At 34.7% G+C, this 18,386-nt stretch overlaps 1 protein-coding gene across 4 annotated transcripts in view; it reads left to right on the top strand.

Moving 5' to 3' along the window:
• The window catches only part of RB1 (RB transcriptional corepressor 1), a 145,340-nt gene that overhangs the window by 102,147 nt on the left and 24,807 nt on the right, over positions 1–18,386 (top strand). For all 4 annotated transcript variants that reach the window (XM_025478314.3, XM_049099222.1, XM_049099220.1 and 1 more), the window contains one exon: positions 17,914–18,032. In XM_025478314.3, the coding sequence (XP_025334099.3) occupies positions 17,914–18,032 (119 nt within the window). The remainder of the gene's footprint in view (positions 1–17,913; positions 18,033–18,386) is intronic.

Here is an 18,386-nt window from a genome sequence, read left to right as displayed (position 1 = left end):
TATGGAGACCTCTCAATTTCATCAGTTTTTTTCTATACCTCCATAGTACTTAGTCTGTCTTCCTTTTAAGTCATATTCATGCAATTCGGTTAAGATTAAAAGACAAATAATTGCAATACAGAATGTAACAATAGATGATTATACAGAATGAGATGAAAGTCAACAAAGTCAGTTAAAGGGCTTTCAGAGAAGGTAATGTTTAAAGAAGGCAAGCTTTTAAAGTTGAATAAGAGTTTCAAATTTTAAGTCTTGAAGGCTGGAGCCATGCCAGTTAATAATGTCTTAGTATAGTACCATTAGTATAATCATGTTGTCTTTTGCAACCAAAAACACATAAAATGATTTGAGAGACAATTTTCTCAGTTTTCTCAAGAATGCTACATAATTAGTTCCACTCTAAATTTCTAGAAAAGAAGTTAATTCATCACATGCACTATATGGTTTGGGGCATAAGGGCTTAATTTGGTCATAAAATCCAGTCAAGGAAGGTTATAGGTTGGTTGCGATTTTCAAAAAGTCTTTTACTACTTTAGAAGCAGGAAGATATAGTGTAAAAGAGCCAGTGTAGGTGTTAAGAGACCTAGTTTTGTAATCCCAGATACTAAAAAATAACGTGACATTAAGCAAATAATTTAACTTCTCTATTATGTATTTGTAAAAGAAGAATATTGAAGTAGATCTTTAGAATCTTTTTCAGACCTTACTTTTCTAATTCAATCTTCATACTAATTTTAAATGATACAAAGAACATATATTACTGTCTCCAAGACACTGAAATTCTGTGAAGTTGTAGTTTGTCTAGAATTATATAAGTGATTAAATGATGGAAAATGATGAACCAGAACAAGAAACCAGGTCCTCACTAATAAGTACCCAACCCAGTTCCTTGTATTTTGTTGTTAAGTTACAGAATGTAATTCAGTGAGTGTATGGGGAACTGGAACTAGTAGTCTAGTTCCTTGATGTTTAGTCATGTTTTCCTGCGGTAACAGATGGATTCCAACCTTATTTTTTCTTACACAAAATAGGAACCTTGGTTCATAGTTGAGGTGAATGTTAAACAGAGAAGAACTTTTTTTTTTTTTTAAAGATTTTTATTTATTTATTCATAAGAGACAGAGAGAGAGAGAGAGGCAGAGACACAGGCAGAGGGAGAAGCAGGCTCCATGCAGGGAGCCCGATGTGGGACTCGATTCCGGGTCTCCAGGATCACACACTGGGCTGAAGGTGGTGCTAAACTGCTGCGCCACCCGGGCTGCCCGAACTTTTTGTTTTTTGTTTTTTTAAATATTTTTTTTTTAATTTTTTTTTTTTAATGATATTCACACACAGAGAGCGAGAGAGAGAGGCAGAGACACAGGCAGAGGGGGAAGCAGGCTCCATGCACCGGGAGCCCGACGTGGGTTTCGATCCCGGGTCTCCAGGGTCATGCCCTGGGCCAAAGGCAGACGCCAAACCGCTGCGCCACCGAGGGATCCCCCGAACTTTGTTTTTATATGTGTAAGCTATGTAGACTTTTTTTGGGAAACAATATAGTCTAAAATTATGACAAATTTAGCTTAACCTTTTAGAGTATATTAAGATCATAGTGCAACCGTCTTTCACTTTTAGCTTTATATTGATTTTTTTAAAAAGAGGTTGGAATTGGATAAAGGTATATACCAAATTTTATATAGATAGGAAATATTTATTTCTTTCAAATAATTAGAAGAAGGGTTTCCTATGAATAGTAAATTTAACATTTTCCAGCAGAGTTTATTATCAGAAATCCAGGTACTCTTCAGTTTATTTCAATAAGCATTTGTTGACTTTATCCATTACTGGAGTGTGGTGATAGGGAAGGATTGCTCTTTTAGGATGCTCCTGAAAAACTAACTGCTTGTGGCCAGTAAGCTGCTCTTTGATACATCTGAGTTCTTTTATTCCCAATAATGAAATTGTGCTTTAGGGAAACCAAGTTTGGTGCTTTGGAGTGACTCTGAGGCAAGTTGCTGAAAATACATCATTGAGTCACACGTGTATATATGTAAAGGTTCATAGGGGATGCCATAAGAAACTAGAAAGATTCTCTAATTCTCAGATTGCTTTGCAAGGGACTTTATGTTCTTACTCTATACATAGTGAAAATCATAGACACACATTGTTGATGTGGTTCATAGGAGAAAAACAACTTGGCACTCTACTTAAAAAAGAATCTTAAAAAAAAAAAAAAGAACCTTGACCCTACCTAAAGAGAATTTTTAAGTGAATATACATTCTATATTTTTGAAAATTCAAGTAAAATATTTTAAATTACATATCATTTAAAAATGATTCCTTGTTTTTTGTTGTTTTGATTAACTGGTATCTCTCCTTAAATAAGACAATTTCTGCATCATCAGTAATCAACTGGAAAACGTAGTGGAAAAAAGATTCCACTTAGAACAGAAAATAGTATGAAAAACTTAAGAATAAATGTAATATGGAAAGAATAGGATCTAGAGGAAAACAAAAGACCCAAAGCTTTAATGAAAGCCATAGAAGAATACCTGAATATCTGACATGCAGTTTTACTGGGACAAATCTGTAAGTTTATTACTATTCCACTAAAAATCCCAGTAGATTTTCAGCGAATGTCCTGAACAAAATGGTATGTGTATATTATGCTGTAATATTATATATATGTGGTGTGTATATACTCTGTATTACATATAGTGTAATATACATATATAGTGTAACCTAGTGATTTTACTTCCAAAAATTTCGTCTTTCTTTCCCATTCATATCCCTATCAGTAATACCTATTTTCTCATTCCCTCCTCTAAACCAGTTTATTATGAGCCTTTAAAACCTTTCCCAATTAATAGGCCAAAAGTTGTATTTCATTTAATTTGTATTTCTTTAGTTATGAGTGGATTTGAGCCCAGAAATAGACTATGAACCTGGGGAAATACAATATTAGCCGTTCAAATCAGTAGAGAAAAATATGGGTGGTTCAGCAAATGCTTAATGGGTCATTTTTTTTTTTTTTTAAAGAGAAAGAAGTGGACTTGAACTTTTTTTTTTTTTGGTTTTATTTATTTGAGAGAGAGCACAAGTAGGGAGAGAGGCAGAGAGAGCAGAAGCAGCAGACTCCTCACTCATCAGGGTGCTCCACTGTGTCCCAGGACCCTGAGGTCATGACCTGAGCTGAAGTCAGATGCTTAATCAGCTGAGTCACCCAGGCTCCCCTGGACCCTTACTTTTTATACCAAAATAAATGCCAACTAGATCAAGAATTTAAATGTAAAAAAATGACTCCATTTAAAAAAACGACTACATAAAATTTCGGGGGAAAATTGAGTGTACTTAAAAATAGCAGAGTAGTAAAGACTAAGTTTTATATGAAGTCTACAGTTTTAAAGAAAAAGATACATTTGACCTAATAATTTAATTTTGTTGCTAGAATATGTGGAGTAGAAAGAAGATATCAGTTTATCATATTGCACTTCATATAAGAATAAAACTAATGAGCATCTGGGTCATTCTGTAGAGCATTCTCTGACTCTGTCTTAGGGTGGTGAGTTCACACTCCATGTTGGGCATAGAGTTTACTTAATGATAAAAAAAAATAAAACTAATGAAAATTAATCATTTTTAAAAATGTGAAAAGGGTCTAAAAGCGAATATTGTTTTTTCACTTAAAAGTGATTTGCAGTTTTTGATACCCAAATTAATATTTTTAATTTTTTAAAGTTTTGGCCTTCAAAATAAAAATGAGTATACATAAGTTAGATTCCTTCTTTCTTTTTCCTTTACAAATGACAATTTTTTAAGATTAGTTCTGTGAACACTACTGCAAATACACTTAACGGCAGAAACTTATTTAAGCCTTCATGCAGATGTTTTGCTCTTAACTAGAACTCAAAGAGACAGGCTCTTTTAACAGATACTGTTACTCAAGGTATATAGAAGAATTAGTCAGCAAGATTCTAAACCACTGGTAACCCATTCCCAGAGCAAAATTTCCATGATCACTTCTTTTATTGGTTTGCTGGTGTGATTATTTTAATCAACTGATTTCACATTCTTGGAAAACTTGAGGGTTTCCTATCAATACCAGATGTCACAAGTGCTGCCTCAGAAACATTACAAACAAAAGACCGGAAGAACTGATGTAGAAAGGGCCCCTTTTAAAGCCCAGCTTTTTGTTGTTGTTTTTAGTTGAAAGTAGATCGCTTCAGCCAGACTAAAAACAGTTGCTGGGTTATTGGCTTGGTTATATAGATAGGGAAATAGGATAGACACATTTAAAATTTTTTTCCTTCTTATGTTATCTTTGATCTTGGATCTGCTGATATTTGTTTATTCAATAGAAAATATTTCCTGAGCACCAGCTGTGTGCCAGGGCCTCTTCCAGTTGCTGGGGATGTACAGCAGGGGAAAAAATTCCTGAACTTATATTTTATTTGGGGAAAACGGGCAATCAATAAGTAGTTACATAATTGGTCATATGGTGTTAAGGTCTCTGATGACAAATACATTTAGGAGGAGAGGGAAAGTGTTCTAGGGCTTGCTGATATGGGAACATCTGAACAGAAGTGAAGGAATCAATCATGTATGTCCCAGGGACTAACCTTTAACTGAAAATCTTTAAAAACACCCTCCCCCGATTTGTGTTTCCAACCTCATCTTCCATAACTTTACTCATCAGATTCATGAACCCAAAATTTTCATGGCAATTGGTAATTTCCACACAGCATTTCAATGTGATAAAATTCCATGTGTCTATTTACAATTTTTGTTTTGCATGACACCTTATAAACTGGAATTTTTTTTGTGTTGGTTTGGTTTTGGCTACTCAACAGTTTTTTTGAAACTAAATACTTCTAGAAAAATACCTGTCTTTCATTAAAAGGAGCCCCAGGTCAATAATTCCATTTCAAGTCAAATCCCATCCTAACTTCTGCCTCCCTGTGCAGTTATCACGTTCGTCTTTTACTCTTTGACACTTTGGCTAGCACCCTATTTACCTATTTACTCGGGACTGAATTTTTTTCCTGGGCTCAGTTTCCCCGGTAGCAGTGACATCTGACAGCCTACATCAGTTGACTTCCTTGTCTGTCCTACATGTGCTTGAATGAGCATCTGGGATTTTAAAGGTACTTATATGTTACAATTGTCTTTTCTCCATCATCTCATGGTATCCTAATTTTGGATCCACACTTAAATTCTTGTCACTGTGTCAGTCCTTCAAGCAGCCAACTCTTTCCTTTTTCTTGTGTTCTGACAGTACTATTACCTAGCCCTTTTCATTTTTGGAACTGTAATTTCACTTTTCTCTGACATAACTCCACGACTTTCTGGGCAGATATGACATCGTTCCATGAGGTTGGTTTTTCAATAATTTTTCCTAAGAAAAAGTTTATTGTTTATAATGTAGGAGAGATATTATTAAGGTTCTTAATAATAAGGAATAGAAAAAAAATTAGGAAAAAAAGTATCATAACTCTACTACCATAATAATTCAGCTGCCCATCATTTTCTAGGTTTTAAAAAAATACTAATGTTTTATTTAAATTTGTTAGTTAACATACAGTGTAATATTACTTTCAGGTGTACGGCATACTGATTCAGCACTTCCATACATTACTCCATGCTTATTACAAGTGTCCTTCTTAATCTCCATTACCTATCTAACTCATCCCTCACCCACCTCCCCTCTTGTAACTGTCATGTCTGTCACAAGAGTCTGTTTCTTGGCTTGTCTCTCTCACTCTCTCTCTTTTTTTCTCCTATGCTCATTTGTTTTGTTTCTTAAATTCCTCATATGAGTGAAATCAGATGGATTTGTCTTTCTCTGACTGATTTCACTTTAGTGTAATACTCTCTAGCTCCATCCATGTCATTGCAAGTGACAAGATTTCATTCTCTTTTTTTCCCATTATATGTATATTTTTACTCAGATATAATTAAAAGATTTTTTTCTCCACCTTTACTGAGATTATAGTTGTCACACAACATTGTGCAAGTGTAAGGTATGCAGTGTATTGATTTGATACATCTATATATTATGGAATGATTACTGCCATGGCATTAGCTGACACCTCCATCCTGTCACATGATTGTTTTAGTGTGTGTGTGGTGTAGGTAATATAATATTACAGTTCAGGGCAGCCCTGGTGGCTCAGCGGTTTAGCGCTGCCTTTGGCCCAGGGCATGATCCTGGAGTCCCGGGATCGAGTCCCACGTCGGGCTCCTGGCATGGAGCCTGCTTCTCCCTCTGCCTGTGTCTCTGCCTCTCTCTCTCTCTCTCACTAATGGATAAATTAAAAAAATCTTTAAAAAAATATTACAGTTCAGTGTCTTTGGATGAATTTATACATCCAGGTTACTGCCATCCTAAGTACGACATGAAACGTCCTCATCCCAGCAGGTTTGCTGAGTACCTCTTTCCACTCCATTCCACCACATGGGCTCTTTTGTGTCTTTTTTCTTTCATGGAGCATGTTTTTGAAATGCACCCATGTTGTGTAGATCTTATATCTGTCTCTTGGATGGGAATCATTGCAAATCATTACAGGGTCACAATATGTGACCTTTTGTGTCTAGCTTCTATCTTTAAATTCTTTGTGGAGATGAAGAACCAAAAGAATTAGCAGTGAAGCTTGTGGAAAGAAATTGAAATTCCATAATGGAACAAAGGGAGTAGATATAATTGACATATAACATTATATTAGTTTTAGGTGGACAACATAATGATTCAATATTTGTATATATTGTGAAATGATTACCATAAAAAGTATAGTTAACATTCATCACCGTACATAATTACAAAATTTTTCTTGTGATGAGAAGTTTTAAGATTTACTATCTTAGCAACTTTCAAATATACAATACAATATTATTAACTGTAGCCACCATGTACATTACTTCCCCATGATTTATTTATTTTACAATGGAATTTTATACCTTGGCCCCTTTACCCATTTTTCCCAGCGTCCCGCCTCTCTGGCATTCATGTCTGTTCTTTGTATCTATGAGCTCAGTGTTTAGGTTCTTTTAAATTCCACATGTAAGTGAAATTGTACTGTATTCATTTTCTCTGACTTACTTCACATAGCATAATGCCCTAAGGTCTATCCATACTGTTCCAAATGGCAAGATTTTCTTCTTTTTTTATATCTGAATAATATTCTGCATACAGCCCATTTTCTTCATCCATTCCATCAATGTACCTACCTTAGGCTCTAGGTTTATTTGGCTTTTTTAAAGATTTTATTTTTAAGTAATCTCTACACCCGAAGTGGGACTTGAACTCCTAACCCTGAGATCAAGAGTCGCATGCTCCACTGACTGAGCCAGCCAGGTGCTCCAAGATGTAGGTTTAACTTAAGTCTTTGCTGTTATACTTCCATAGCTGTAATCAGGGAACTGTATCTTTAAGATGTAGAAGGGAACACTGCTTTTGCTTCTTATGTACTATTAGGTAACAACATTTTCTACTTGATAATAGTTTCTACTGTATCTTTTAAACTATGTTTTACCATAAAGTTCTCAAAAATGACTTTAGCCACCATCCATTTTAAACAATATGAAAAATAAACTAATTTCTGACATGAACATGCATGTAGACTACTAAAGCCTTGGTATCTTCCATTATGACATATCTGAAATGTAACTTTTTAGACTTTGATCTTTTAAAAAAAAATGTATGTGTGCTTTTCTGTTTATAATGCTGGGTGGCTCAGTGGTTTAGAGCCTGTCTTCAGCCCGGGGCGTGATCCTGGAGTCCCGGGATTGAGTTCCACATCGGGCTCCCTGCAGGGAGCCTGCTTCTCCCTCTGCCTGTGTCTCTGCCTCTCTCTCTCTCTGTGTCTCTCGTGAATAAGTATATAAAAGTACACTTAGGTTAATTCACAAATAAGAAAAACTTAAGTTTTAAAACTTCGATGTTTTAAAATATTTAAAGTCATATTATATTTACTGCTTTGTAAATTTAAAAACAGTTGTTGGTCAGAAGCAATAAAATTCTTATCTAAGGTATATACTGTCTGGAGGAGAGAGTTGAAATTCTGCTTCCTTGCTCTCTAATACAGCGAAGGCTTTTCAGGGGCTTCCTCAAAGTAATGTATCTGCTGGAGATGAATCTGGCAAAAATTTTTGGTCTGAGAATTTCTGCCACCAAATGAGCCTTAAATAAGTATGCTACCAAAGACAGACTTTATGTAAAGTAAACCATTTAAAATTATGAGTCAGAGACACAATGCTTAATTCTTATCTGATAAAACTGTTTTACTATTAATGAAAATGCAGTTTTTTCCTTATAGTAGCTATGCTCTGCATTACAAAACACTGATAGCTTTGAGAAAGTTTTCAGCTTAACTAGAGAAGTGGATAGATTTGTTTCATTCATCACCTTTGAATTCGTTTCTTCTTGAGAAGGAGCATATCTTAAAACTTTTATCTGTTACCTCTGTATTTATTTAAAGATGACCTGAAAATATGTTTTTAAAATATTGATAATTAGAAGAATAATCTTTTTAGGGATCCCTGGGTGGCGCAGTGGTTTGGCGCCTGCCTTTGGCCCAGGGTGCGATCCTGGAGACCCGGGATCGAATCCCACGTCGGGCTCCCAGTGCGTGGAGCCTGCTTCTCCTTCTGCCTATGTCTCTGCCTCTCTCTCTCTGTGACTATCATTCATAAATAAATAAATAAATAAATAAATAAATAAATAAATAAATAAATAAATAAATAAGAAAAAAGAAGAATAATCTTTTTAATAATAATACATTGCATTTGGTCATACTATAAATTGAAACTTTAAAGGTTTAGTTCTGTACTTTAGTGAATCTGTTTTGGAATTCAGTCTTAATAAAAAAGGAGATTTTTAAAAATAGATTATTATACTTTTATTGCATTATTATTATTATTACTCTGTTAGCACTGTCTGAAATAGTATTAACCCTTTTGCTTCAGGTGCTGTTGTTACCATAAGCTCAAGTCTCCTAAGATTCCCTTTCCCCACCAGGAGTCTTAGAGCAGCAAATAGAATCAGCAGAAAGGACACAGCCGCAATAGGCACCTGTGCCAAGACTTTCCTTCCTTGCTTTAGAGCAGCTGGACTGTAGCGGGACACCAGTAAAGAGATTCCACCTTCCGTCCTCCCAGCCCCAACTAAGAGACACCTGGCACCCTGACCTGGGGACAATGTGTGTAGGTTCATATATCCCCCACTACAGTTAAGACACTGAACAGTTGTATCATACAAGGAACTAAATCCACATCACTCCAGTCTCTCATGCCTGTCCTTGACACCTGGTCACTATTAATCTGCCTTCTGTTTCTAAAATTTTGTTACTTTGAAATGTAACATAAATGGAGTCAAATATGATTATCTTTTAGGATTATCTTTTTTTCACTTAGCCTAATTTTCTAGAGATACTTTTAAGATATTGCATGTATCACTAGTTCATTACCTTTTTATTGCTGACTAGATTTCATACTATGAATGTACTACAATTTCTTTAACTGTATTTGTATTATAAAATATCTGATTCCAGGTCACCTGGGTGGCTCAGTTGGTTAAGTGTCTGCCTTTGGTTCAGGTCATCAGGTCATGATCCCAGGGCCTGGGATCGATCCCCAAGTAGGGCTCCCTGTTTAGTGGGGAATCTGCTTCTCCCTGTCCCTCTGCTCTTCCCCTAGCTTGTGCTTTCTCTCTCATTCAATCCCGCACTCCTTCTCTCAAATGAATAAATAAAATCTTGAAGAAAAATAAAAGAATATCTCATTCCAGTTTCTAAGTATCACAAGTAAAGCTGCTGTAAACTTTGTGCACAGGTTTTATATGAACTTGAGTTTTCATTACTTTGGGATAAATACCCAAAGAGTACAGTTGCAGAATTGTATGGGTATTGTGTGTTTTGTTTAATTAGTATTTTCTAGAGTAGTTGTACCATTTTGAGTTCCCACCAGCAATATATGGGGGTTCCAGTTTCTTTATATCCTTGTCATCATTTGATTTTGTCACTATTTTTTATTACAGCCACCTGACAGTGTAGGGATTAGCTCATTGAGATTATAGTTTACATTTCCCATTAGGATGATGGCTCATGATATTGAATATCTTTTTCTGTGTTTATTTGTGATCTGTATTTCCTCTTTGGTGAAATGTTTCCTCATATCTTTGCCCATTTTCTAATTAGATTGTTTGTTTTACTACCATTGAGTTTTACAAGTTCTTTATATGTTTGATACTAGTCCTTTATTGGGGATATATGGCTTGCAAATAATTTCTCCTACTCTGTAGCTGCCTTTTTTTTTTTTTTTACTCTGTAGCTTCTTTTTGCACCTCTTCTAATGGTCTTTCTCATAGCCACAGTGTTAAATTGTGATGAAATCCAGTTTATCAGTTTTTCTTTTATGGATCATGCTGGTGGGGTCCAGGTCTAGGATCCCAAAGATTTTTTCCCCATGCCTTTTTTAAGTTTTATAGCTTTACATTTTATATTTAAGCGCATGATCCATTTTAGTTTAATTTTTAAAAATCTTTTTAAAATATTTTATTTTTTAAGTGATCTCTACACCCAACATCGGACTTGAACTTAAAACCCTGAGATCAAGAGTCACATGCTCCACCAACTGAGCTAGCCAGAAGCCCCATTTTTAGTTTTGTTTGTACAAGTTTTGAGATTTAAGTCAGGGTTTTTTTATTTTGGCTTATGGATATTCAGTTTTTCTAGCAATATTTGTTGTAAAATCTATCCTTTTTCGATTGATTTGCTTTTGCACCTTTAGCAAGAAGGGAACAAAGATGATGATGGAACAAATAAGTATAGTATTTAACCATTATCAGTAATTGCATTAAATATAAATGGTCTCAGCACCCCAATTAAAGGGCAAAGATTGTCAAAGTAGGTAAAAAGGAAAGACCGAGCTCTGTGCTATTCAAGACACTGGTTTCAAATATAAAAATATATTAACAGTAAAAGCATGAATCTCTAAGGATTAGAATCCTGGGTAAAACTGAGGATAATGCCAAGATTTGTACTGTCAGTGGTTAGGTAGTTGATAACACAGTTAACCAAAGAGGATATTTATTGAAGGAGTCATAGCTGATTGGTGATGAGAGTAATGAGTTCATGTTAATGTTTGAACATGTGAGTATTTGGCATTTTTGCCACATATCCATGTAGAGGTCTGAGATATCTAGTAGGAAATACTTGATCTGGAACTTGAACAAGTACCTTTAGTTAGAAATGTAGATTTGGGAGTAATATAGCTATAATTAAAGCCATGATAGTGGCTCAATGAGTATATGTATTAGCAAGAATATCCTGAGGAATATCAATATTAAAAAAGAAGTAAAGTAAAATGGGAAAGAACTGTTAGAAAAGTCAGAGCCTTCCCTAGATTATCCATTTTATATTTGAGTTTCCTTTTGCAGGGTAAAATGATCTTACAATGATTTGGCTTAGGATAGTACAAAAACATTTCCTGTAATGTGGCTCCAATAATATTCCTTAAAATACCCAGAAAACAATAGCAATTCCCGTCTTTCACTCCTATTATTAATTTTTTTACAAGAAAGAGAGACCTTGTACTTACTTGGATAATCATAATCTCTTTTAGGAACACCTTGACTTGATAGCCTTTAAGTCTTTGACTCTCAGGAGAAGTTCATGCTTGCTTAGAAAATGTATGTTAATTATGAAATATCATGTAGAGTAGACTTGTAGCTTCTATTTTTTCTACGTATATTATTTATTCACTGGGATTTATACTAATCTTGCTGGTAGAGTCTGGTTTCTTTCCCAAGATTAAGTGGCAAAGCAGAGTGAAGTATTAACTGACAGTTAATTTAAGTAGATAAATAATGACATGAGACAGCTTGCCTGAGTCCAGGAGAAGAACTGCTCTCTGAGTCATGGATACAGTGCTACCCATATAAGCACCTAATTTTCATAAGTTAAGTATTTCACTAACTGTTTTCTTTATAGTCTTTTAAAACAATCAGTTGCTATATCAGTTATCTATTTGCTGTGTAAGAAATTACTCCAAGATGTGGCAACTTAAAATAACTAAAGTTTGTTATGTCACAGTTTCTGAAGGTCAGAAATCTGGGAGTGGCTCAGCTGTGTGGTTTTGGCTCCTATTCTCTCAGGAGAGACCCTCAAGTTGTCAACTAAGGATGCAGTCAGGTTAAGGCTTGCAGAATCTGCTTCCTAGTTCACTCACATGGTTGTTGGCAGGCTTCATTACTTCTTCACTGGTTGTTAGCCAGAGGCTCCCTTTGTTGCCGTGTGGACCTCTTTCCATGGGACTTCCAGGAGCCTAAAACTGTAGATATTTTATAAGCTAGCTCAGAAGTGACATGCCATCACTTGTGCCATATGCCATTGACCAGACAGACTAACCTGGTACAGTGTAGGAGGGGTCTTCACAAGGGTATAAATAACCCAGTGGTAGGGGATATTGGAGTGATCTCGCTAGCGGCATGCTACAGCTGATATTTAATGTCAATTAGAAAGCATTTCTTCTTGGTGATTTGCTGTATCTTAATTTCACCCAGAAATATTTGAGTATCCATTATGTGCTTGGCACTGGGATTTTATTTTAGAACTGTCTAAAAGTCCCATCTGGACCCTGTTAGTCAACTGCTTAAAATCCTTTAATTAGTTTAATCCCTTGCTGTTTCCTTGCTATAAAATCTGTGTTTTAGCTTTTTGGAGTGAATCATCTCGGTCTTAAGCATTTATGTCTCTGGTGCCATTCTGAGTACTTTATACTTATTATCTCATTTAATTGTTATAACAACCAAACCCTGTGAGGGAGTATTATTTTCCTTACTCTATGGGAGCTACAGGAAGTTTCTCTAGAGCCATATTTTCTCTTGTTTCTGAACCATCTATTCTGCTTTCTACTTGAAATAACTTTTACTTTTAGAACACAAGTCAGGCTTAACCTTCTTCCAGATGTTTCTCCCTAATGTACCTAATCTAGATTTGATGTTCTTCTCTTGATTTCCAGTATATACCATGTGTATCCTTTGATTATGGGACTTACTGGTCTATATTACTGTTTCTTACTTACTTATTTATTTCCTTCATTAGAGACTGTAGCATAAGGATTAAAAACAAGGGCATTGGAATGAAAAAGCTTGGGGCCAAATCCTTGATCCACCACTTACTAATTGTGCCTTTGGGCAACTTAATCTTAGCCTACTTTTCTTCAGTTGTAAAATGACATAAAAAAAATAGTGCCTTCTTCCTAGAGTTTGTTGGGGGAATGAAATAATATAAATAAAGTGCTTCGTGCTATGCCTAGCATTCAGCAAATCAATAAACTCTTGGAGTGCAGAATTACTGAGTGTTTATTTTGTGCCATGTACTGTATCAAACCCTTTATGTAGTTTATTTAATTTTCACAACAACCCTTTGGGTTAGATACCACCATTAATATTACATTCTTCTTAGTTGCTATAGTGCCTGTCATGGAATGTGAGTATTTGTAGAATGAGCAAATGAATGGTAGATGGAATTGTGGGGAATAGAGCTAATTGTAGGGGGAAACACCACCATGGCAACACAGCTAGAAGCATGAGAGTAGGCACAAAGAATGAAGAGAAAGTGAATAAACGAACATGATTTACATCATAGTATAGGAGCTAACAGCACATGCTCTTAAAACAGACTTGAGTTTAGTTCCCTGCTCCACCATTCATTAGCCATATGACATGGGACAGATTTCTTAATATCCATATTTCAGGTTATCTATAAGTTGGGGATAATAACAGTATGTATTTTATAGATGTACTATGAGGATTATATGAGATTAAAATGTCTGTAAAATATTTCGCATAGAACTTGGCATACGGTAGTAGATGCTCAATGCGTATTCTTAAATTGAGAGAATCAAGAAGACAGAATTTTGGTAGTGAAGGAAGTAAAATATTATTATGAAATATGTGGTAATGGCTTTGAATCATTAATTATAGTTATCAAGATAAGACATAGTAGAAAGAAAGATCACAGTTGTTAATATACCTGACAGCGTGGTATCCTCACTAGACAACACCAAATATTTGCTGTGGGTCTGGCATTAAAAATTAGTTCTCCTAAAGTTAATGCAATGTTTCTAATATTCCGTCTTCATACCCTGTCATCACTTTAGCCCACATGTTGGGAATATGAGAACCAGAAGTTTCTTGTCAGTGATTGGACTATACTAGGATTTAAGGAATTTCTGAGTTTCACAACAAGAGACTGTACTTTTATATCTGACTGATCTCAAATTTACCTGGGTTATTAGTATTCTAGAAGATAGAATTTAGGGAATGGTGGAAAGGATGTCTTTTGAAACCTAAGAAGGCAAGAAATTGAGTTGTATGCTATTTTAGAGTTTTTAGAAATTTATATCAGGATTAGAAAACTAAAGTTAGTTCTTGAGGGGGTGGGCAGAGGAGAGATAAATGTAAAGGAGACATGGCAGGGATCCAGTGGGAGGACGCTAGAATGGTGGGATTGCATGAGAATTAGACTCTGCTGAGGAACTTTCCTAAAATGTAGATATTCCTCCTTCCTGGCATTATCAGAATTTTAGGGGTTGAGGAGAAATCTGTGTGTTTAATAAAGCTCCCTTGGAGACTCTGACATAGGCTGCTTTCCAGCAAGTTGTAAGCTATATCAAAAAAGTAAGAATGAACCTTATAAAATATAGAGTCATTCTAGGGATGACCTAGGCTACTGATGGTATAGACCTGAAATTAATCATTAGAGATTATGAACTCTTATTATACTTAAAAAATACCACACAATTTAACAGTGCTTGTTTGAATGCACAGATTTTAGTGTAATAATTTAACAGTTTTACTATCTCATAGTTACTTTGTAGATTTAATTAAGTACAAACATTAAGTTGACATGACTATACTGATGTGCTGAAACTAAGCTGTGCCAGTAGAACCTCATATTACCTTTACATTTACATGTCAAGTTATTGTTGTGCCCATATTTGGCTAACCCTTATTTTAAGGCCCTAGGACAAGAATGGCCAAGGGGTTTCCAAAGCCAGAACAGGTGCAGAAATAGTAAATGTGCATATCAACAAACACTGATTGCAAGGAGCCTAAGCCCAAGCCAATTAACCTTTTCCTGCTGACTAGTTCAGCTTCAGATTGGAAACTTGAAGAATTATGAAATTTTGAGAACCACAGGAGTATGTCCACCTAAAGGTAGAAGCAGCAAAGCCCAGGCCAGTGAAATCCCTCATTGATGTTAGCTTAAGTTTCTAAGTTTGTTTCATCTTCTTGAAAACAATTCAATGTCTAGTCATGAAATAATTTTTGACACAAAACCTTGGTGCTATGAATAGGTTAAACCTGCTGCAGTATTTGCTGTCATGGAATAATGTATGTAGGTAAGTAAAGGATACTAGTTAGAATCTCAAAGGTAAAAATCTGGTGGTTTTGATTCTCTGGTAGAGAGGCCCTGGTTAAAACAGGAATTATTTGAGAAAGGTGACTTTTATTGTGATTATTTAATCATAGGATATATGTTTTCATTCTTTTACTTTTTTACAAATTCTTCTCATCAGCATTATCATCAGTAATTTGGTGATTCCTCACTTCAGCATGGCAAGCATGTTTATTCTTCAACTTTGAACTCTTATCCACCCATCTTATCCTTTCCTGTTCAGTCATAATCCTCTACTCCTTCCAAGTGTGACAAAATACTCTTGATTTTCATCATGTTCAGACATGCTAGTTTCCTTTTACAAGCTTTCATGCCCTATTCCTCTTTGAATGTCCATCTCTCTTACTGTATTAGTTCCCTTTATAATATGAACTCTCCTGTATGAATTTTTATTCATTTTGCAAATATTCATTATAGGTTTTCTTATGCTTTCAGTTAGAATAAGATCTCTTCTTTGGATTAGGAACAGTAACTCCTACAGCTTTTAGGGTAAATGATACAAATAATGACTCTTCCACATGATTTTATCACAATTGTTAAAACAGAGGAAGCTCACATTGGATATACTTGCTGTGGCCATTGAAGCTAGTACTGATGGGAGAGGACTTTTGACTCCTGTAATATTTCATTTAGAAAAACAGCTGTCTTAGTTTAATTGCATAAATTTTGCCTTTGCACTTAGAGCTGCCTATCCAGAGCAGATATGTCAAACATCTTCAGGTAAACCCTGACCCAGGTTTAGAATTCTTGGCTAATTTTGAGTTAGGAGTTACTTTCTTAAAACAATATTTTAAAATTAATGCGGCAAATACAAAATATAACATTTTTAATATGACTTAAGATTTAAATAATACCCAATACCACAAAATAGCTTACTTTGAATTAAAGAAAATAGGATCTACCCAAGTTGATATATATACTTCTCATTGTTTTTTAAAAAGTTGATGAAGATATCAATTTAGAAAACACTTTAAAAAATACATTTTAGGGTACACAATTGTTTGAAATATTTGTATATGTAAAGTTGTATATAATTGATGTAATAACATTTAAGGTTTTCAAGTTCTTAAAATATCTGCTTTTAGTCTACAGTTTAACAAAGGGATTGCTGTTTTAAGAGACTTTTTAAAAAATTGCTGTAAATGATCACTTTCAGTGAAAATCTAGTTCAAATTTTGGGCCTCTTTTGCATAACTTCTAATATTTAACAAGCGTGTTTTTCAAAAACAATGCTAACTACCATTGTTCAAACTGGTTATAATATAAATTGTTCAGCATTATCAAAATTTGATTCATTGTTCATCATTGTATTGTTTTGGTATTTATTATATCAAACAGTTACTCTGGAAAGGAAACTAATAATTTATATAAGCTCTCACTGTTTGGTAAATTGTATAATTAGGTTAAGCAAATATTGTAGTAGTTGTAGATAGTCCTCTCTGATTAAGTAAGTATGACCGTGTTGTTTTCTGCTTGAAGAATGATTATCAGGAACACTTCACTTTATTAAATAGTGTGTAATACAGGATTAGCCTCGGTAAAGTTAATTCATGGACTTGTTTTATTGCTGCTCTTTTTATAAGAGCTCAGACTCTAGAGCCCGGCTGCCTAAGTTCAAATCCTTTTGTTAGCCTCATTTTCTCTCTCTCTCAAGTGGGAATAGTATACCGCAACAGCATAGGGTTTTGTGAAAACTAAATGTGTACATGCAGTAAGCATTTACTAATTGGTAACTATTATTGTTAATAACAGATGTTAATATAGATTTCTTTTTCAGTAAATCCTTTGGATAAGATAAAAAATAATAAGCTAAATTAATAAAATGTTTTTAATATGTCATATTCTAATACTTGTAGGAAGCTATTCTACTCATTATTTTTTTAAAAGCTTAAAAGAGTTTTGATTTCTATATTTATAAACCTCACATTATTATCCTACACTCTGAAAATAATTTTACTGCATAATATAGTATTCAGTCACAATTTACTAAAATAGCCAAGTTTTCTGATCCATAAAATGAATAATAATACTTAATCCACAGACTTATTTTGAGGATTACATGAGATAATACGTTTGAATTACCTTTGTAAACTGTGAAAGTGCTTTAATTCTTGGGTCTAAGCAAACCATCAAAGTGACATATCATTCTGTTTTGCCTGTGTATCTTAAATTAACTGACATTCATTATCAATTTGGTGTTCAGTATCCAAAGGGCAGATTTCATAGGAGGGTCAGTGCACATACAAGTGAATCCTCCTTAAATTTTGCATTCAAAGCACATCTCTTCGATTTCATGTATATAAAACAAAAATTGGCAATCCGTTTTTTCAAAGTAGAAAGAAAGATCTCTGATTCTAAATTGCTGCTGTCAATTGTGACTAAATTTGTAGTGCTCACCATGTCAGACAATATGATTTTAATGAGTACATGGGAAAATCATACCTACCAATGTGGTTTTAATGTCATCTTGTTTATATAGGATTCACCTTTATTTGATCTGATTAAACAAGCAAAAGACCGAGAAGGACCAGCTGATCACCTTGAATCTGCTTGTACTCTCAACCTTCCTCTCCAGAGTAATCACACTGCAGCAGATATGTAAGTAGAACATATGTTATGCTATTCAGTCAATATGCAAATAGGTTTTGAGCATGGTATAATGCAAGATACTATATTGAAACTGTAGGGTATAGAATTTTGAATAAGACGTTCTTGCTTTGAAGAAGCAGGAATGTAAGATACATGACTCAAAGATCATATATAGTGGTACAGAGTGCTACTGAGATCACTCAGGGTTGATGTAATGAGAATAGTTTTCATGGTAGAGATGACAATTTAGTTAGGCCTAAAAATTGGAGAATAGGATTTCTGGAGAGAAGGAAGGAGACACAAAGTGTTCCAAGAGTCAGAAATGGCATAAATCTCAAAGTGTAACACCGGGAAAGCTGGAAA

This window comes from Canis lupus, chromosome 22, assembly GCF_003254725.2.
Source record: "Canis lupus dingo isolate Sandy chromosome 22, ASM325472v2, whole genome shotgun sequence".
Taxonomy (NCBI): Eukaryota; Metazoa; Chordata; class Mammalia; order Carnivora; family Canidae; genus Canis; species Canis lupus.
This window is presented reverse-complemented; position numbering and strand designations above follow the sequence as displayed.